The 22882-nt window shown below is 42.0% G+C and overlaps 1 protein-coding gene across 3 annotated transcripts in view; it reads left to right on the forward strand.

The window, feature by feature from the left end:
* elmo2 (engulfment and cell motility 2) overlaps nt 1–22882 on the forward strand; it is a 62116-nt gene that overhangs the window by 19893 nt on the left and 19341 nt on the right. For 2 of the 3 annotated variants that reach the window (XM_084317165.1, XM_084317167.1), the window contains 9 exons: nt 3188–3357; nt 4096–4195; nt 6998–7149; nt 9382–9460; nt 13703–13738; nt 15805–15855; nt 18623–18745; nt 19519–19638; nt 21499–21603. In XM_084317165.1, coding sequence (XP_084173291.1) covers nt 3188–3357; nt 4096–4195; nt 6998–7149; nt 9382–9460; nt 13703–13738; nt 15805–15855; nt 18623–18745; nt 19519–19638; nt 21499–21603 — 936 coding nt within the window. The remainder of the gene's footprint in view (nt 1–3187; nt 3358–4095; nt 4196–6997; nt 7150–9381; nt 9461–13702; nt 13739–15804; nt 15856–18622; nt 18746–19518; nt 19639–21498; nt 21604–22882) is intronic. The other variant, XM_084317166.1, reaches the window with a different exon arrangement.

A 22882-nucleotide genomic window follows, 5' to 3' on the forward strand; every position in this document is an offset into this window, starting at 1 on the left:
CCGCGATCGCAGCGTGGGTCTGTAATGTACTGTGTAATGTATGCCGTTGGTGGTGCTCGAAGCATAGAAAAACGATCTCCCCCCCACCCTTTCGTGCATGCATGATGAAACATAATACCGATAATCTAGCGTTGATTTCAGATCGATTCAATAATCAGGCGAGAAATGGCACGATTTATAATGAAATGCAGTGAAGCGCTGTTTGCCGGAGTTTCCTGGGATTACACAGGATCACTCTAAAACTATACTCATATTCACCACGGTATAAAACGGAAATGTATGGATGAAAAAATTATGTGTTTTTTGCATGTTGACCGGAAGAAACTCACTGACAATCGCCGGTGTTATTAGATCCATAGCTATAATATTTAATATAGGTTTAGCACTGCAAAAACCGGCATTTATCCCCATTGAACAGAGCGCTGGCACTCACGGCCCACAGCGCCCCCTGCTGAACGGCACTTGTGTTAAGCTAACAGTGTGGTTAAGGTTAGGGTTAAGGTTATGGTTAGTTTAAGGTAACAGTGTGGTTAAGGTTAGGGTTAAGGCTATGGTTAGTTTAAGGTAACAGTTTGGTTAAGGTTAGGGTTAAGGCTATGGTTAGTTTAAGGTAACAGTGTGGTTAAGGTTAGGGTTATGGTTAGTTTAAGGTAACAGTGGTTTGATTGATTGATTGATTGAAAAGTTTATTAACAGATTGCAGAATGGGTACAGTACAGTACAGCTCAATACATACAATTGTTAAGGGGATGCAGACCAGAGAAAGACTTTCGTCTTGTTTACATCAGGGTCCCCCATTTTCAATTCATCATAACATATATGACACACACACATTTTACACTGTACATTGGAATATTGACAAAGCCTTACTTGGTCATTTACTGTACAACTAGGTTAGGACATTTGTAGGGGCCAGTTTCGAATTGCAGTCTCACGTAGGTGTTTTTTGAGAGTGTTTTTGAAGGTGGGTAGTGATTCACATTCCTTTACAGCTTTAGGTAGGGCGTTCCACATTGATGTGGCATAATTGCGAAACGTGTTTAGTCCCTTGTTTGAGCCGAATCTGGGTTTTACATGATTTGTGGAGCTCCCTCTGGTGTTGTGATCGTGGTATTCACTGACCTTTGGGAAGTATTTTGACATGTACATGGGTACCTTGGTCGCGTAGTGTATCTTGTAGACCAGGCCCATTGCAAGTTGCTGTACTCTGTCGTCTACTCTAAGCCATCCTAGGTTGTCAAAGTGGGCAGGGGTGAGGTGGGTTCTAGGAGTCAGGTCAAGTAGTAGTCTGACTAGCTTGTTTTGAGATGTTTGTAATTTGTTTTTTAGTGCCTTTGAGGTGCTTTGGTACCATGAGGTGCAAGCATAGTTGTAGTACCCTTGAATGAGTGCTCCTGCTAGAGTCTTCAGGGTATTCTTGTTTACCAGAGAGGAGATCCGGTACAAGAATCGCGTTCGTTGGTTGACTTTTTTTATTACATTGGATGCCATTTTGTCACAGGAAAGATTAGCCTCTAGGATGGAACCCAGGTAGGTAATTTCATCTTTCCTTGTGATAATATTGTCACCCACTGTAACCGAGAAGCCGTCGGTCTTGCTGAGTTTGTTATTTGAACCGAAGAGAGGTTCAAATAAGGGTTAGGGTTGGGGCGAGGCTATCTTGACACGTGTCTTGGTAGTCTTGAGCAGCCCGATCTAGCTTAAAACACTAACTTTGGACCTTCGCTGATATGAAATATAAATATATTACTTATACAAGGCATACATATATTACATATGGCTATAACATTATGTACCTTTTTCCTGTGGTTGATATGTACTTTATTTACATATTTGAAGCGAGATGGGGCTGTCAAAAGACAATCCTCCTATGTGGGTCTTTAGTTGGCAAAGATGGAAGCCTCTCCGTTATCATAATGAACTTTACTAATCTAGATCTATGGGCAAGTCCTAGAATTCTATGAATTAGAATCCATCTGCGTTAAGGTAACCAATGGCTGTAGGTAAAGTGTATTTTTTATTTTTATTTTTTTACTTAAATTTTTATTTTCAGTTTCTTGATTTACAAACAAACATCCACGTACAACATTACAATTGGCGGTCAAAATGATAAGAGACAGTACAATACAATTCGACAGATAAGAACTAAAAGATATAGTTGATAGTAGAAAATAATATCAAAATCAAATGAAGAGTTGACCTAAAATAAATTAACTAAAAAGAAAAAAAGGAGAGAGAGAATAAAGTGACATGGGTTCTTTGGTACCTTCATAGTTCATTTTCCTTTCGATTTCTATTTCTCTTCTTGTCTCCTTTTCACTCTCCTGTGTCCTAAAGTGTATTATGGCAGCTTGGTGAGAAATTAAAGGAACATGCCAACATTTTGGGAAATTAGCTTATCGTCTTCTCCAGAGAGAGACAAGAAGATAGATACCAGTTTCCTCTCTGTGCGTTCAGTAGAAAGCTATCTATCTATCTATCTTCTTGTCTCTCTCTGGAGAAGACAGTAAGCTAATTTCCCCAAATGTTGGCGTGTTCCTTTAAGCCCAGGTTGTCTGTGGCTACAGGGCGGCCCCATCTTAGTCATGTAATCAGTCGGTTTGGTCTTAGTCAACCAAGACCCATGTGGGAAACGCTATTTTACAGATTCGTTGATTTTAAAAGAAAGAATGTATTAGTCGACAAAATCCCTATGACTATTAGTCAACTAAGAATGTCTTGGTCGAGGACGACAGCCTGATCTAAGATAAAATATGATTTTCCTTTATTGATCCCCTTGGGGAAATTCGGGTGTCATATAGCGGCATGGGGGAGGGGGGAGGGGAGGTACAGGTATGGCCAGGGTAATAGTAGAAAGACATAAATATAGGCAATACGATTAGATCTGAATATAAATATATGAGAAAAAATAAACAGCGTAAACATTATAATTAACTCTGAATATAAAAATATGAGAAAAAATAAACAGTATAAACTATATAATTAACTAAAATTAAATAAAAATAAACAAAATACCAGCCACTAACAAATCCACCTTTGGATCGGAAATCTTATCTTGGCCGGTCAAAAAAGTGAAGGTGGGTGATGAATTGTGGAACCAACCTGAACCAACCACCCACTGTGGACAGTGGACGACAAGAGGTAACTCTCCTACCATCAATCACACCATGTCTGTTCTGGCCAGCAGGCCCGCGCGGCCCGGCAGCTCCTGGAGAGGATCCAGTCTCACGGTATCGACGCGCGCCTGGAGGCGCTGAAGGAGCTTGCCAAGCTGTCGGCAGACCCCACCTTCGCTACGGAGTTCATCAACATGGAGGGGATCGGGACCCTGGCTCGTCTCGTAGAGAGCGGCACGCAGTGAGTGCTCCATGTTGTGGATTAGATTACATTAGATTACATTACATTAGATTATATTATATTGGATTGGATTAGATTAGATTAGATTAGATTAGATTGGATTGGATTATATTAGATTTGATTTGATTCGATTCGATTATACAGCACAGTACAAGTACAGTACAACAAAAATAAGTTAGGCATCCAACCCTGGTGCAAATGTAACAGTAAAGTACAACAGTAATATACAATGTACAGGTTATTAAACTGGGTATAAAATATAGAAATTAATACTACTGAGTGTAGTGCTTATCAGATGTATGTACAGAGTTGTAGTATTATTAATATGTACAGTGATACAGGTATAAAGACACTATGGTAGTAAGTCATACTGGCCAGCAGCGTAACTAGTAAGAGTAGGTAAGGGATATGTACAGATATATATATAGTATCTATAGATATGTAAAAAGGATTATATGCAGGTATGTATGCATAATAACAAAATGGAATATATAAATTAAAATTAAAGTACAATAGAATATATAGGACAGGGCTGTACAATTGTGCAGGATGTAGTACATACACTACATTACAATACTGCCAGAGTTGTACCCTTCCTGCTGTACTTGTTGTACAGAACCCGTAAGCTACCTGTCAGCTAAATTAATAAATGTAAATGTAAAAGGTAAATGTTCTGGAATATCTCCCCCGGACCAGATGGCCTTCAGATGGTTTGTCTGCCTCCTCTGTCCTCCTCAGCTTCGGGGAGATGCTAGCCTTCACTCTCACCGCCTTCCTGGAACTGATGGATCACGGGATCGTATCCTGGGACCTCCTCTCCCTCTCCTTCATCAAACAGGTAGAGACACCCGATGCACGCGGCTTACATTACTCCTATTTTAACGAGCTGCACATTTGCATTATGAAAGTTCTATCTTCCTCGTGTCTTTATCCGGTTTTGAGGCAGATCTTTGAAGTCCTCCCTCTGTATTTACACTCTTTTCCGGTAATGGCTTGACATGCCGCCCTCCCTTCCCTCCGGAGCCGAGTGGGCGGATGTTGCCTAGCAACTCCTCCTGTTAGCCGGAGCCCCTTCGGTTCCGTTGTCTGCGAATATGAATATAGTTTTAATAACATTTCTCTTACTGTTCTTTCAGCGTACGCTACTGGAATTGTTAATTATTTATTTACATATATAGCTTATGTTTTAGAATGACAGTGTCCACCTCTTCACTGCTATCTCTCTTAACCTAAAAATTAATCACTGCCAGTTTAGAATAGAATAGAATAGAATACTTTTATTATCCCGTGGGAAATTAGACACTGCAAATCGCTCACATTTAAAGGGGAACTCCAACATTTTGGGAAATTAGCTTATTTAACATCTTCCCTGGAGTTAGACAAGAAGATACATACCTTTTTTGTCTCTGTGCGTGCATTTTAGCTTTGGGAATAGACGCTCCGTTAGCATAGCTTAGCTTCATCACTGGAAGTGAGGCAGGACAGTAGCCTTACAGTGCCTTACAGTGTATTGCAAGGTCTGACATTGACCAAATTTGATATGCATGACCTTGGTGGGCTCTAGGTCAACTCCTGAAAAGGGGGTCAATGTCAGACTTTGCAATCAAAAGTTAGGGGGCTAATAACCCTTGCCATAATTTCAGTGCGCCCCCTAACTTTTGATTGCAAGGTCTGACATTGACCCCCTTTTCAGGAGTTGACCTAGAGCCCACCAAGGTCATGCATATCAAATTTGGTCAATGTCAGACCTTGCAATACACTGTAAGGCACTGTAAGGCTACTGTCCTGCCTCACTTCCAGTGATGAAGCTAAGCTATGCTAACGGAGCGTCTATTCCCAAAGCTAAAATGCACGCACAGAGACAAAAAAGGTATGTATCTTCTTGTCTAACTCCAGGGAAGATGTTAAATAAGCTAATTTCCCAAAATGTTGGAGTTCCCCTTTAAACATTTAGACAGGACAGGTCACAATTTAGAATGATAACACAAATCAAATCAAGTTGCCTAGTATAAGAGTAGAGTAAAATAAAATGAAATGAAATAAAATATACAGAAATAAATACAATAAGAATATACTGAGCATACTGAGCATGGGGTAAACAATTTGGTCAATATAATTATAATTTAAATCTAACTAAATGAAATATGAAATATATATTCCAGTATTCACAGTGTCACATGGTGCAGTATGCTTTAGTGGTGCACTATGCAGTTTGGGGGTGGGGGGGGTTGTTGACATTTGCAGAGCCTTCTGTTAGTCTACGAAGCATATTTAATGAACGTGTAATTCTTAAAATTATTCTGTCTCACCCCGTCGTCATAAATGAAAACAAAATAATTGTGAGGCACTGTGTGACAAGCCACACCTTGTGCACTGAAAGGCTTTAAAAGACAACGAGAATCATTCCTACAATTCTTTTTTTATATCCATAAAAAAGCTAGTTACAGTACAAACATCCCTTGGCAGGTACCGTGCAAAAAGCACTCTCACCATGAACACATTTGGTTTTAAATCAAGGCTTGGTTGATCATCTAATTAGCTGCATCAATTAACTCCTGACAAACAAGACATGTCCAGTTACTGTTTTAAGGTTTGCAGCGCTAGATTTTTGTGACACATGAATAGTGAAATATGGACAAACTTGCTCAACAATTCACAATACAATTTACAATAAAATGTGTGTATGAAGGCGCCCCATGAAAGAGTCTCTCCTTCACACACTGTGAACCAAATGTAAGCCTAGAATATGTTTGAATATGTTATGAAAATAATTGGCAGTGTCACACACGCCAATGGCAAAAGAATAAAATACAAAAAAATTGAGTGCTCCCTGGTGGAGTAGATAAGAGGAACAAACGCGTCTGAGGAAACGTCTGTACACAGAACACCGGCACTGCCTTTGCAAACAACAGATAAATGTAAATCTCGCAGGTTGCTTTCTAGCATCAACAGTGTTTTCCAGGGACCCTATTTTCCTCTGAGGGCAGTTTGTTTGTTCAGAAAATATAGCTTAGAATATTTTCACTTTCCCAAAATGACATAGTGCATCTTTTACCTGTGCAGTTTTTCGGTTTTCCCCATGTTGTCAAGTCAGTTCCATCACAAGCCTGAACTCAAACCGCAGGCTGTTGTTAAGTCTATTCCCCCTCTTTATCGCCTATGGTTATTGTAATGTATATTATAACCGATAGGGCATACAGACCCTCACCTGCACCTTTGTTTACACTGTTTATTCTTCTCATATTTCTATATCCAGATAAAATTGTATTGACTATATTTATGTCTTTCTACTATTACCCTGCCCATACCTTTACCTCCCCTCCCCCCTCCCCCATGCTGCTATGGTAATAATAATAATAATAATAATACATTTTATTTGGAGGCGCCTTTCAAAACACCCAAGGTCACCTTGAGAACAGAACAATCAGGATTAAAACAATGATCTTGGCAAAAGTGTCTGGAGTTAAAAACAAGACAAAACAATGTAAACGTATGAAATATAAAACAGTGGCACACAGGGTGCAGTTATAGTGATAGTTATGGTGCCCGAATTTCCCCAAGGGGAGCAACAAAGGAATATCTTATCTTATCTCATCTTATCTTATCTCATCTCATCTTATCTCATCTCCCCTGTGACCAGATCGCAGGCTACGTGAACCAGCCCATGGTGGACGTGTCCATCCTGCAGCGCTCCCTCGCCATCCTGGAGAGCATGGTCCTCAACAGCCACAGCCTCTACCACCGCGTGGCCCAGGAGATCACCGTGGGACAGCTCATCGGACACCTGCAAGTGTGAGCACACACACACGCACTGTGGTCTCCCCCGCGCTGGTGCGGGGTGGAGGAGGAAGAGTAGTAGTAGCAGTAGCAGTAGTGTGATGCTAGCAGTGAGATGCGACTAGTGCGAAGCCTGGCCAGGGTCATTGTTCTACCGAACTTCTAAAGGGCAGGTTCAGGATTTTCAGAAGCCTTGTCTTATTGTTGACTTAACCAACATAAAAATATTCATTATAGATTTAACACTTTGATTGCCTAAGGTTAAATTCATGATATACCATCCGTTGCCAGCTCTATTTGTCTATGGAGAAGTTCCCCTTCTTTGCAGGGCTATAACTTTTTAAATTCTATTGCTAGATTGCCATTATTAGGGCCCATTCAATGTCCTATATGTATTGTTCAGGGTGTATGAACGTTAAACTTTTTCATTCACATATTCATACTAAAATATGATCTAAAGTATAAGTATGTTTTCATCTCTTTCTGCAGCTTTCTCCAGAACGTGATTTATAGCCCCAAATGCATTACCGTAATTCCTCTAATAGTAACCCCGGCTTGTATTTGTTTCAACTGTAGCGGGTACCAGGCTTGTATTAGGAGGAGGCCTGTATAAGAGGGAGGCCTATATTTCAAATTTTCAAACGGATCATAATGAATAAATCAACATTTTGTGTCAGTTTGAACCCAGTAAAATGTACTGGGTTCATTTATTGAAACCAAGTACTGTATGAAATAGTAAACAGTGCAATTACAGGTGGTCACTGGTCATTTCAACGTTTTCAAAGTGAAATCAAGTAACTAGCTCAGTATGCAGCTCAGTATATTAGTAACCCGGCTTGTATTAGGAGGCCGGCTTATAATTGCTTAGCTCAAGAGCGCACCCGGCCATTAATAGAGACCCGGCTTGTATTTGAGACCCGGTTACTATTAGAGGAATTACGGTATATTGATGATCAAATACAGTTTGGTAGCGATCGGTGCCAGATGAAAAATTTCAAATGGACGTGCTTCTAGAAGTTTCTACGTATCATCTGATGATGACCGGATGGGCGGGGGATCATTTATAATTCCGTGGGCAACGTTATACCATTCATCTAATGTGGGTCAAATGTTCATCATAGCAGTTAGTGTCGAACACGGTAATACTACACGCTAAAACTCACCCCAGTCTCCGCGGGCCGTTGGGCGATCAGCGTGGGGTAGACAGTTTTCCATTATGGGATGTCGAAATACCCGGTCCATTTCCAGGTTGTATAATAGTATATACGTCCAAATCATGTTGTTTATCGAGTTATTGGCAACGGATCGCTATGTATTGTGATGAGCTCGAGTCCCGGGACCTATAGCGAGTGCCCGGAAGTAATATGGGTGATCACCACTTCATCCACATGACTTCCTGTTTGGCGCTTCTGCCGATCGGCCACCAGATGGCGCTTCTGAACCGCTAGAGGATTGAGAGGAGCTCAGAACTGTGTGTGAAGGCTGCAGAGGGGAAATATGATTCCGATCACAGATTTTTGAAATATTGATATTAAAGACGAGTTAGGGCGTCCTCTGCAACTTTAGCATGGCTAGGAAAGACGCCTAAACACGTTTTCGGCACTTAAAGTGTTAATTGAATGTTTTATTATTATTATTATTATTATTATTATTATTATTATTATTATTATTATTATTATTATTATTATTATTATTATTATTATTATTATTATTATTATTATTATTATTATTATTATTATTATTAATTATTATTATTATTATTATTATTATTATTATTATTATTATTATTATTATTATTATTATTATTATTATTATTATTATTATTATTATTATTATTATTATTATTATTATTATTATTATTATTGTTATTGTTATTATTTTATTTTTAAGAAATTAGCAAGTATCCTGTTAAATCCAAATCGGATCAAGACTGTAGAGGTTTTGGCTGGTGCAGACAGACAGATAGAAACATGGACAGTAGTGCAATATCCCTTCACCAGCGCTTTGCACGGCGCGGGTGTATTAATGTTATACCCTGGCTGCTAGCATAGAAAGCGTAAAGTAGAATTAATATATATATATATATATATATATATATATATATATATATATATATATATATATATATATATATATATATATATATATATATATATATATATTCTTAGTCTCCTGTAGTTTAGATGAATTCTGGAGATCAGTAGAGCAAGATGCTTCTAACTGGTTGTTGCGTTGCTTGATGTTCAGGTCCAACCAGGAGATCCAGACCTACGCCATCGCCCTCATCAACGCTCTCTTCCTCAAAGCCCCCGAGGACAGACGGCAGGTCAGTCTAATAGGAGTGACATCGTCTGAATAGAACGGCCGAGCCGCCTGTGTAGATTGACCTTCATGCATAATAATCATAATAGCAGTAGTGCTACTTGGCAAGTTGGCCTTAGGGATGCGTAGAGGTACAGTAAGTATTGCCTGACCCTGTCTGCATGTATCTTAGGGCTGACCTGGACTAATGAACGCGTCTTAGTCATTTCCGATTGCATGGACTAATTAATTGGTTGATTGGTTTAATAAACAAATGTTTTTTCCATGTTATTGAGATGATTGCATTCACGCAGGAGGGACCTCTTTAGATGTGAAAAGAGATGTGCTTCTCATTTTCCAGTAATGCCGGAGAATGATTCCCTCTGCATCACATGCACACGCACACACATGCACACACACACACACACACACACACACACACACACAATCGCAATCAATTTAGACACCAAAAGCGGTTTACTGGATGAAGCGACTAAGAAGGGGCAGCCCTAAGATAGTAGCCCTAACAGTAGATTAGTCACTAACACTCATGTCATTCATAGCTGCTTGTCCAGGGTATCTGCGGGATATTAATTTAAAAAGTCTTAAAACCATAATTCTCAATTTAAGGCCTTAAAAAGGTATTAAAAAGTCTGACATTTCATTTGCACAGGTATACATTTTTTGGGGGGGGCAGCCCGGCTGTCGGGAGATATTAAATGTTTTTGGATTCAAGTCGTTTTTCTTTTGCGGGGCTACCGGGAGCTTGGTGTGTCTGGTGAACATGCAAGAATTCAAATTGGCACGCAAGTGCAGTCGCCAGTTCAGTGGCACTATGTGTTGTTCTTTAGCTGGTATGGTCGTGAGATTTTTATTAAAACTAGCTCTAAGTGGTATTAAAAAGGTCTAAAAAAGAATATCTCACATTTAACTAGTTGAAACCTGCAGATACCCTGTTGTCAGCCAGCTGTCAAGTAGCTGATTCTCCTCTACAGTCATATTGTTTCATTATGTAACTGATCATTGTCATTGTCTTTTGGGGGGCCAAAAGATATGCAAACGCAGCATCATATTTATAATCTTTGGTATTGAAGCGTTTTAGAAGTGTGAAATGATAATGAATATTTGAGACTGCTCCAATAATCAAGTTAATAAACATTTTAATAATTATTTGTTGTCCTTTCTATGCTTGACTATATGGCGAATCACAAACTGGCATCCCACAAACCAAAACGTTTGAGAACCACTGTACTAGCACACTGTATACTAGTACACACTAACACACTGTATACTAGTACACACTGTAACACACTATATACTAGTACACACTGTAACATACTGTATACTAGTACACACTGTATGCTAGTACACACTGTATGCTAGTACACACTGTATGCTTGTACACACTGTAACACACTGTATGCTAGTACACACTGTAACACACTATATACTAGTACACACTGTATACTAGTACACACTGTATGCTAGTACACACTGTAACACACTGTATGCTAGTACACACTGTATGCCATACTGTATGCTAGTACACACTAACACACTATATACTAGTACAAACTATATACTAGTACACACTGTATGCTAGTACACACTGTAACACACTATATACTAGTACACACTGTATGCTAGTACACACTGTAACACACTATATACTAGTACACACTGTATACTAGTACACACTGTATGCTAGTACACACTGTATGCTAGTACACACTAACACACTATGCTAGTACACACTGTAACACATTGTATGCTAGTACACACTGTAACACACTGTATACTAGTACACACTGTAACACACTGTATACTAGTACACACTAACACACTGTATACTAGTACAAACTGTAACACTATGCTAGTACACACTGTATACAGTACTATCACACTGTATACTAGTACACTGTATACAGTACTATCACACTGTATACTAGTACACTGTATACAGTACTATCACACTGTATACTAGCACACTATATTAACACACTGTATACTAGCACACTATATTAACACACTGTAGTGAAAGGTTAACCTTCTGTAGTGTGGTAGTGAAAGGTTAAACTTCTGTAGTGTGGTAGTGAAAGGTTGACCTGTAGTGTGGTAGTGAAAGGTTAACCTTCTGTAGTGTGGTAGTGAAAGGTTAACCCTTTGTAGTGTGGTAGTAAAAGCGTTAACCCATTGTAGTGTGGTAGTGAAAGGGTTAACCTTCAGTAGTGCGGTAGTGAAAGTGTTAACCCTTTGTAGTGTGGTAGTGAAAGGGTTAAACAGGCAGGTTTCTGTGTGTCAGTGAGTGTTCTGGGTGCAGCCATATTTGACCATTCAGGGACACAGCATTGTAGGGCCGTCCCGATGACCATTTCACAGGCTTCAAAGCTTCAGTATTAATCATCAACAAATGATCGAAGCTTCAACGAATGATCGAAGCTTCAACTTTCTGCGGAAGGTTTCAATCTGGCGCGTAAAAAAGTGCTGATATATTTTCGGAACATTCTCGAGACTAAAAGTCATTGTCAGAGAAGAACTGATTTTCAGATGTTAAATGTTAAAATAATACCTCTACACTCCGACAGCCATCACTGATATAGAGTGTTTGGTCAGTAACATGGGTCTCCCAGTCCCTCCGCTCTACAGTAAACACAAAATACATGTTCTGGTATCCCATTCCCACTTCATCCAATTAGGAGAGAGGACTCCACACTGCAAAATGGTCTGACAAAAATAATAATTAAAGACTAGTTTTAACCTGTTAAGCCCTAGACCTATTTTCTGAAAATCCGCCTAAAAATACATACCCAAGTAAATGGAAGATTGCTCCACTTCTACAAGGTCCATTTGCATGTTCCTGGTATCTAGGGACATCTATGGATCTCAGGGAATGTATTCCCAGTGTCAAAAATATTGTGTCTGTTACTAGGCTTGAGTAAATTGTGATGAAACAAAGGAGAATATAAATTATGATTTTTCTTTGCATCTTTGACAGTGAATAACACCATGCTAAAAATGACAAGCCACTGAGCTTGTTCAGCACCTTCTTGAGATCACGTGTACAAAAAAATCGAAGGAAATTAATAAAGGGAAGATGATTAAACAGAAGGTTTTGTAGATACAGTACTGAATTCTGCCATCCGGACACATGCAATTTGAAATATTATTATAGAATATCAGGCCTATAAATTACTTTATTATAGCCAACTGCACATCTATGGATCGGGCCAAATCTACTCTTTCCAATGCCAGAGTTCAATTTGGATTTAGTATCACCAGGCGTGCAGGAAGAACAGAGAATGAAATCTACTGTATGTACAGTTCCATTCTTATAATGGCTATGGCTCCGTCATTTTGGATCGGATTGCAACGTTCAGTTTTGTGGTAGATAATCCAGAGAAATAAGAGGAATAAAAAATTATAATCAGGAAGTAATTTGCTTGCAGGAAGCTGGAATCGCTGGGAAAGGTAGTTTTTCTAAATTTCAACGCTCATTGAGAGCTCTGGATGCCCTCTCCTCATATAACTACAAAACTTTTAGCGACGCTGATTCAAAATGGCGGATATTCGCTAAATTATAAAGACATTCCATAAACTAAAATCTCACTAATAACACTTTAACCTATTGGTAAACCAACTTATTGCTGAAAATATACACTATGACTGCTGTTGCGACATGGTTAGGGTCTTTACTCTTTGATACATTTGGAGAAAAAAAACGCAACATTATGTCATACAGTCTAGAGAGATTGATTTATTACGTGATGTCATCTGCGGCCCGCCGGCGGACCGCACAGGCTAAAGAGGTTAAGCTAATTTGAAACAAGTAAAATAATCTACCAGTGCAGTAAGCTAAAGATTTCTTGAAATAAGTAAAAAAATATCTAGGGTTCACACTACTGATTGGATAAAGTGGGAAGGGATACCAGAACATGTATTTTGTGTTTACTGCAGAGCGGAGGGACTGGGAGACCCATTTTACTGACCAAACACTTTATATCAGTGAGGGCTGTTGGAACGTAGAGCTATTTAACACTTACTTTAACAAAATAAATACAACACTTACAACACTTTGAAGCTTGGAAGCATTCTGGTCAGCCCTACAACATTATATAGTTCTTCATGCTCCCCCTCTGTTGCATGCTGTGTCTTGCTGTGTATCTCGTGCTCCATGTATAAGTGTGTGCACTCTCTGTTCCCATCACTATCACACCCATGCCCTGCCCTGCCCGCCTACCCTCCCCCTCCCCACCCCCACCCCCCCCAGGAGGAGTATACTAACCCTCTGGACCAGCACCTCACTGTGAGTACACATCTCCACCGCGCCTCGCACACTGACTTTGAATGCATTGAAATGGCCTTTTCCTAGCTTAGAATGACTGAGGTTTGAATGAGCTTTTTTAGACGAGGATGAGACTGTGTGTCACTGTAACGGCCGTCACTAGGTAGTAGTAGTAGGCACTTCACCTTGTCCTCCCGACAGCCTCGAACAGCTCACCGGCACCATGTGACCAACGTATGTTAAATACCACGGTCTTATTCATTCCGCCACTTGAAAATAATCCAATTCAGGTGGTGAAGTGTGGGGGTATTTAACTTAAGGACTTACCATTGCAAGGTTTCAACTAGGGATGGGCAAACCTCACAAAATGACTATTCGATAGTCACTGGGAACTATTCGAATAATAATCAACCCCCCCCCCCCCCCCCCCACACATATGATTTGTTTTTACTTAATAGCGAACGTGAGATAATCAAGCGAGCTAGCTGGCTGCTGTCATTGCCAACAGCTATATATTTGTGAGTCGCAGCAGGCTAACTTTATTTCCAGCAACAAAAGGATTCATTCTGAAAGTTACATCGTTGATGCTTGAAATGTCGGAGCTTCCATATTAACGTATGGTTTTGTTTGTACTTGATAGTGAACGTGAGATAATCCAACAAGTGAGCTAGCTGGCTGCTGTCATTGCTAACAGCTAACGCTAGCGGACCAGGCTAGCGTATGTCCGGGAACAAAAGCATTGAGACAAAACGATATTTGCATAAACTATTTGATTTCTTATCATTTAATGACTAAAATCAATGCCCATCCCTAGTTTCAACCTTGTTACATCATCATAAACATGTTAAAAAAAATGGCTTCCTCTTCTCCCACTGGGAGATTAGTTGTTCTTAGCGTTCCCAGGACATCCCAGGGTTGTCATTCTTCTGTGTGAACATTTGGGCAGCATCTCTCATCCTCGTCGTATAATTCCAGTATAATTCCTTCGGAACACCTACGATGGCTCTTCCATAGAATCTGATAATGTGGTGAACAGGCATTATTTCATGTGTGGACAGACACGCAGAACCTGAATGGATAGAACAGGCCCTTTCCTAGACCTAATCTCAAGCCCCGCCCCCTTTCATACTAACCGTCCGAGTGATCATTCATGAACAACATTTCTTTCAAATTCAAATATGATTTGGCAGCACAGCTGCCACTGGAATCTTCAAGTCAAATGAGACGTCTCTGCCAGGGTGCTGCTGACGCACATCGAGTCTCAGTCACTAAAACACAATACTCTTTTCCACAATAAACATTATCAGACGTTCGATGGCAGCCATTTTGAAGGTGTACCTGCAAAAATGACAATGTAGATTTGAATGGAAATGGTCATTCTGTCAATTCAAGTTCTACATTGTCCTCCACCACCACCTTCACCCATAGAGCTGTCTCTCTCTCTGTCTCTCTCTCTGTCCCTCTCTCTGTTTCTCTCTCTGTCTCTCTCTCTGTCCCTCTTTCTGTCTCTCTCTCTGTTTCTCTGACTCTCTGTCTCTCTCTCCGTCTCTCTGTCCGTCTCTCTGTCTGTCTCTCTCTCTGTCTCTCCGTCCCTCTCTCTGTTTCTCTGACTCTGTCTCTCTCTCTACCTCTCTCTCTCTAACTCTGTCTCTGTCTCTCTGTGTGTGTGTGTGTGTGTGTGTGTGTCTCTCTCTCTGTTGCTCTCTCTCTTTATTTCTTTATTTCTTTATTTTATCTCTGTCATGTAGTATGTTTTATCCATCCCATGGTTTATGCATCTCATAACAGAACCGCGGCTCTCAGAAGCGTCCGTAGCTGAACCCTATACTGACAGACTTAAGACACGTTGACGTGATCTAGTGTTTTGCTCTGGGGTCAATCATCCAAACCTGTCTTGAAATGAAACATAGCTTTTGAATGCTTTTTCAAGAACAGTCTCCGTTCTGTTTTCAAAAGCATCTGCTAATCCATCATTCACAGCTCCTACACGGTTATGCACTGTTGTGATTCAGTGATGTGTTTGTGTATAGCGCGTTCACCCGTCCCGCCTGTGTCTTCTGTCTCCGTATGTACTCTCATTCCCTCAGGAGATGGCGAGTACTTTGGCTCAGAAGCACCTACGATCCATCATCCTCAACGTGAGTATCTCGTCTGGTGCGGGGGAGGGAACGTCTTGTCTGTCCGCGGGGGAGGGAACGTCTTGTCTGTCCGCGGGGGAGGGAACGTCTTGTCTGTCTGCGGGGGAGGGAATGTCTTGTCTGTCCGCGGGGGAGGGAACGTCTTGTCTGTCCGCGGGGGAGGGAACGTCTTGTCTGTCCGCGGGGGAGGGAACGTCTTGTCTTTCCTCGAGGTGTGTGTCAAGAGCAAATATTGAACTTGTTTGCACAGCTGCCATGTGACTTTCAAATAGCAACATTCAAACTCAAACGCAGGCTGTTTCCCCAAATTGTCATTGAAACGTGGCTTTCTGCTCATCCCTCCTAGACACAGAGCTTGCATTTCTTTAAAAATGAAAATTTTTATTCATTGATACTGAGTATATAGCCTTGTATCGGACCAATCCCCGCTACTGCTATCGGTATTGGTGCATATTTTGTTTGCACTGCTTATTTTTCTCAAATTTTTATATTCAGATCCAATTTTATTGTCGATATTTACGTCTTTCTTCTATTTCCCTGCCCATACCCGTACCTCCCTTCCCCATGCTGCCGTGACACCATCAACTCTACCTATGGTCATATTACATACTGGAATAACTAGCAAGGGGATCATTTGGAGTTGCTCCATAATATTACACATTAGGAATGTATTTATTCACATAGCCATCTGAGATACAGTGGAAGCTGTTGGATCAAGGCAGAGCGGTCTGAGCACAGGGCCAGCGGTCCCCAGGGTCGCTCGCTGAAGCAGGCTGGTGTTCAGTGTCTCTCTCTCTCTGTAGCGTCACTGAAGCAGGCTGGTGTTCAGTGTCTCATCTAGTGTCACTGAAGCAGGCTGGTGTTCAGTGTCTCTCTCTCTGTAGCGTCACTGAAGCAGGCTGGTGTTCAGTGTCTCTCTGTAGCGTCACTGAAGGAGGCTGGTGTTCAGTGTGTCTCTCTCTCTGTAGCGTCACTGAAGCAGGCTGGTGTTCAGTGTCTCTCTCTCTCTGTAGCGTCACTGAAGCAGGCTGGTGTTCAGTGTCTCTCTCTCTCTGTAGCGTCACTGAAGCAGGGTGGTGTTCAGTGTCTCTCTGTAGCGTCACTGAAGGAGGCTGGTGTTCAGTGTGTCTCTCTCTCTGTAGCGTCACTGAAGCAGGCTGGTGTTCAGTGTCTCTCTGTAGCGTCACTGAAGGAGGCTGGTGTTCAGTGTGTCTCTCTCTCTGTAGCGTCACTGAAGCAGGGTGGTGTTCAGTGTCTCTCTCTCTCTGTAGCGTCACTGAAGCAGGCTGGTGTTCAGTGTCTCTCTCTCTCTGTAGCGTCACTGAAGCAGGGTGGTGTTCAGTGTCTCTCTCTCTCTGTAGCGTCACTGAAGGAGGCTGGTGTTCAGTGTCTCTCTCTCTCTGTAGCGTCACTGAAGCAGGCTGGTGTTCAGTGTCTCTGTAGCGTCACTGAAGCAGGGTGGTGTTCAGTGTCTCTCTCTCTGTAGCGTCACTGAAGCAGGCTGGTGTTCAGTCTCTCTCTGTAGCGTCACTGAAGCAGGGTGGTGTTCAGTGTCTCTCTCTCTGTAGCGTCACTGAAGCAGGGTGGTGTTCAGTCTCTCTGTAGCGTCACTGAAGCAGGGTGGTGTTCAGTCTCTCTGTAGCGTCACTGAAGCAGGGTGGTGTTCAGTCTCTCTGTAGCGTCACTGAAGCAGGGTGGTGTTCAGTGTCTCTCTCTGTAGCGTCACTGAAGCAGGGTGGTGTTCAGTGTGTCTCTCTCTGTAGCGTCACTGAAGCAGGCTGGTGTTCAGTGTCTCTCTCTCTGTAGCGTCACTGAAGCAGGCTGGTGTTCAGTGTCTCTCTCTCTGTAGCATCACTGAAGCAGGGTGGTGTTCAGTGTCTCTGTAGCGTCACTGAAGCAGGGTGGTGTTCAGTGTCTCTCTGTAGCGTCACTGAAGCAGGCTGGTGTTCAGTGTCTCTCTGTAGCGTCACTGAAGCAGGCTGGTGTTCAGTGTCTCTCTCTCTGTAGCGTCACTGAAGCAGGGTGGTGTTCAGTCTCTCTCTCTCTGTAGCCTCACTGAAGCAGGGTGGTGTTCAGTGTCTCTCTCTCTGTAGCGTCACTGAAGCAGGGTGGTGTTCAGTGTCTCTCTCAAGGACACTCGGACAACGGATGAACAAACTGTCCGTTTTGCGGGGGAAGTGAAGTCACCTTCTGCTTGTGGGGGGCGGCCTCTGTAACCACCAGACGGGGAGGCAGTACCTGCTCTGGAAGGATGCCTGCAGACACAGACTCATCTGGGAGTGCCTGGATGACTTGGCTGCGTGCCACAGTCATAAAGGAGATGCTGCTCGACCGCTGCGCGCCCTTGAAGCTGGAAATCATCCTGTATCAGCTCCAGCGGCGCCCACACCTGCACGTCGTCCACTGCGCACTGAATTATCTATGCAGCGTTAACGATCCACAATGATTCAGTGCCTTGTAAATGGTGAATGGTGCAGCAGGCAGCGCACGTTATTGTATTGTATAACCACAAAAGAAAAAAGATGTGTTGTTATCGTTATGGCTTGAAATCATAATTGACTTATCTCAAACCCTGCCCTCTTTTCTCGATCCTCCAATCGCAACTGTCGCTTTCCTCGGACAAGCTCTGTGATTGGAGGATCAAGACAAGAGGACAGGGTTTGAGATAGGTCAGTTGAGCTACTTTGCGTTATGTTTTTACTGTTGTTGTACCGCGGTGATGGATCCCCTCTCTGCTCTCAGCTCATAGACATCTCATCTTTTCCAGCATGTTATCAGAGGCAATCGACCAATCAAAGCAGAGATGGCACATCAGCTGTATGTGCTGCAGGTCCTGACCTTTAACCTTTTGGAGGAACGTATGATGACCAAAATGGACCCTAACGACCAGGTAAAAAAAGAAATTATAATAATAGTAATCTTTTGTGGTTTTAAAATGGTAAATGGACTGCAGTTATTAAGCGCTTTTCCAAAGTGCTTTACAATTTATATTGTGTATTTTCCTAATGCATATATTTTTGTATCCTGTTTGAGTTGTGCCATGAATTACACATATTGATGGCCGAAGAGAAGTGCAGATAGGAGGTTTTTCCCCACTTTTCTTTTTATACAGATAGGAGGTTTTGCTCTTCGGCCATCGAATGTTTGTCAATTCAAAAGCTAATTCTGCAAGTCAAGAGGGTTGATTGAATCAGTCCCCATTCTTCTAGTGGTCCCTGGACCCCACGTTAAGAACCACTGCTCTATACTGAACACAGACTCCTCTTGTCATCGTTTCCACCCCTGTTGGAATAACTTCCGTATAGAGAAGATAATATATATTATATTATAATATAATGGGGCAACAGTGCCTCAGGAGGTAGATCAGTCGTCTGGTAATCCGGAGGTTCCCGTTTCGATTCCCACTCCTCCCGGGCAGCGTGTCGAAGTGTCCTTGAGCAAGACACTTAACCCCTAATTGCTCCCGATGAGCAGGTGGGCACCTTGCATGGTTGCCTCTGCCACCGGTGTGAATGTGTAAAATGTGAGGAACAAATTGTAAAGCGCTTTGGATAAAAGCTGTTATATAAATGCAGCCATTTATAATATATTATAGATATAGTGTTGCTCTTTTAAGGCTACTGTTGTGCTGATGGTCCTGCTCTCTCTCTCTCTGTGGTCCAGGCCCAGAGGGACGTCATCTTTGAGCTGCGTAGGATCGCCTTCGACGGCGAGAACGACCCCAGCGGCACCGAGAAGAGGAAGGCCATGTACACCAAGGACTACAAGATGCTCGGCTTCACCGTGAGTCCGCTGACCGCTCCCGGCGTCAGGGCTTGTCTCTGTGTAGCGGTTGTCTTGGGAATATGTTAAGAAAATACCTGTTTACAGCCACTTTGATTCAATCGGTGTTTTAGCCGTTTGCAAATCCGCTTTTTAAAGGTAGAATCTATAATTGTCGTTAAAACAACGACTTTCAGACAAATTAGTATCTTGTCTTGGTGTTGAGCTTTGTTTTGTTACGTCTTGTGTTTTGGTCTGATGTGGATTGGATTTCAGTGGGTACAGGTGGAGGGGTTGCTGCTGCCGGCCACACCTCAGGCTCTGCCAAGGGAGGTCTGGAGAAATTCTATATAAAAAACTATAATAAGGCTACGTTCAGACTGCATGCAAAAGTGGCCTAAATCTGATTCCTGACAACTGACAACAGTGTGAACACCACACATCACATGGAATATGATCTTTCATATGTGGTCCTGAACCAGATACATGTCTGATTTGTTGCAAATTGCAATTAGCTAGCCTGCACTGCATTCAAGGAGCGTGACCAGTTCACACTGGAATCTGATATTGGGCCACATTTAAAAAATGTAATGTGAACAGCCGGATCTGAGCAATAAATCAGAATTGAGCACTAAAAGCTCCCAACCTATACGTCAGACCAAAACAATAAAAAGTAAACAAAGTGAACAGAAACTAATTATTCTGGCAGGCGTTACACCAGCCAAAAAGCTGATTGCAATGAGATGGAAAGAACCAGAGAGACTCACAGTAATGAAGTCCCTGACATTGCTGGATGTTATTTATTTGGAGATTCTCGACTGCTCGTGTGGTTGGAGTGGGACAGGCGAGCATTGAGCTGTGGGTCGCGGCGGCCGAGAAGGTTAAGACCACCATATAGCGGCTGAGCGGGATCGGGGTGTTGGTCCTGGGGGTCCTGGGGTGGGGGGGGGAAGTGGAGGAGGAAATGTCTTTTGTGGTGTCTGTGGTAATATAATTTGTTTAAATTTTTAGGTTCTGTATTTATTATTTTTGTGATTCTACTGTCATTATTGTTATTGTTAGTGTTATTATTGTCCTGTGAAGTCATGTCTATTATTATTATTATTATTATTATTATTATTATTATTATTATTATTATTATTATTATTATTATTATTATTATTATTATTATTATTATTATTATTATTATTATTATTATTATTGTATTGTGTGGTGTCTTGTGTTGTGTTATATTTCATGTAAAAGAAAAAGGAAAAATAAAAATATTTGATCATGTGTATTGGCGGCTGGGTGGCGTAGCGGAGATTGCGCTCGTCACCAATGCAAGAGACTCCGGTATCGAATCCCAGTCTCAGCATTGCCTTCGGCTTGGGCCGGCCGTCGTACTGGCTCATTTGGCAGAGTCAGCGGGTGGAAGTCGATGGGTGGGGATTGGACGTTGTGGACAGCGACCCCTACAGGTCGGTTGGGAGACGCCTGCACAGCAGAGACAGGAAGTGGCGAGGGTAGTGTGAGCCTTCCATGCGTTACACCTCGCCAATGAGAGTCCGCGCTGGCAGGTGAAAAGATGTGACAGGTTGCCTCCTCGTGTGCCGGAGGGAACACGTGATGCAAGGCTTCTATCCTCTCTACAACCGACCAGTGGGGGGCATAGTCGAGCAACGTTCAAGATAGGTGAGGGGAGAATTGGATACACGAAATTGGGATGGGAGAAAAATTGAAAATAAGGAGAAAAAGTGGATAAAAAATAAAAAGATTTGATCATAAAAAAAAATAAGTAAACAAAGTGCAGTACCGAGCGGAGCTTTTTTGCCTGGAGGTCACTGTTTGACGGCACCTCTTAAGGAAGCTGGTTTAGCGTGTGTGTCTCTGTGTGTGCAGAACCACGTGAACCCTGCCGTGGACTTCACCCAGACGCCTCCAGGGATGCTGGCGCTGGACAACATGCTGTACCTGGCCAAGCTGCACCAGGACACCTACATCAGGGTCAGTCGGGCCTCAGACCCAGCTCGCTTTAAAACCTGCACACAAGATGGGATGAGATATGCCTTTATTGATCCCCTTGGGGAAATTCAGGCATCATAGCTGCATGGGGGAGAGGGGGGAGGGGAGGTACAGGTACACGTGATAGTCGAAGACATGATACAGGTCATACAATGATAGTACAGTGGAGATGTACGCAGTGTAAAAAGGTAAAGGTGCAGATGAGGGTATGTATGCCCGCTCTGTTATATTTGCCTTACAATGGATGAAGTTACAATATTATCTTTTGCATAGCAGCAGCTATTCTTCCTGGGGTCCAATAACTTACACAGTGACACAAAAATACAAAAATATACATTCACACAATATATTGACAAAACACATTTAACACTTTAAGTGCCGAAAACATGTTTAGGCGTCCTTCCCCGCCATGCTCAAGTTGCAGAGGACGCCGTAACTCGTCTTTAATATCAATATTTCAAAAATCTGTGATCGGAATCATATTTTCCATCCGCAGCCTTCACACACAGTTCTGAGCTCCTCTCAATCCTCTAGCGGTTCAAGAGCGCCATCTGGTGGCCGATCGGCAGAAGCGCCAAACAGGAAGTTATGTGGATGAAGTGCTGATCACCCATATTACTTCCGGGCACTCGCTATAGGTCCCGGGACTCGATCTCGACACAATACATAGCGATCCGTTGCCAATAACTCGATAAACAACATGATTTGGACGTATATACTATTATACAACCTGTAAATGGACCGGGTATTTTGACATCCCATAATGGAAAACTGTCTACCCCACGAATTTCCGTGTTCGATACTAACTGATCTGATGAACATATGACCCACATTAGATGAATGGTATAACGCTGCCCACGGAATTATAAACGCCCCCTCGCCCATCCGGTCAACATCAGATGACGTGTAGTAACTTCCAGAAGTCCGTCCAGTTGGAATTTTTTATATCGCGCTGATTGCTATCAAACTGTATTTCATCATCAATATAATGCATTTGGGGCTATAAATCACGTTCTGGAGAAAGCTGCAGAAAGAGATGAAAACATACTTATACTTTAGATCATATTTTAGTATGAATATGTGAATGAAAAAGTTTAACGTTGCTACACCATGAACAATACATATAGGACCTTGAATGGGCCCTAATAATGGCAATCTAGCAATAGAATTTAAAAAGTTATAGCCCTGCAAAGAAGGGGAACTTCTCCATGTTAAATAGAGCTGGCAACGGATGGTATATCATGAATTTAGCCTTAGGCAA

The sequence above is a fragment of the Notolepis coatsorum genome, assembly GCF_963971535.1.
Source record: "Notolepis coatsorum genome assembly, chromosome: 6".
NCBI lineage: Eukaryota > Metazoa > Chordata > Actinopteri > Aulopiformes > Paralepididae > Notolepis > Notolepis coatsorum.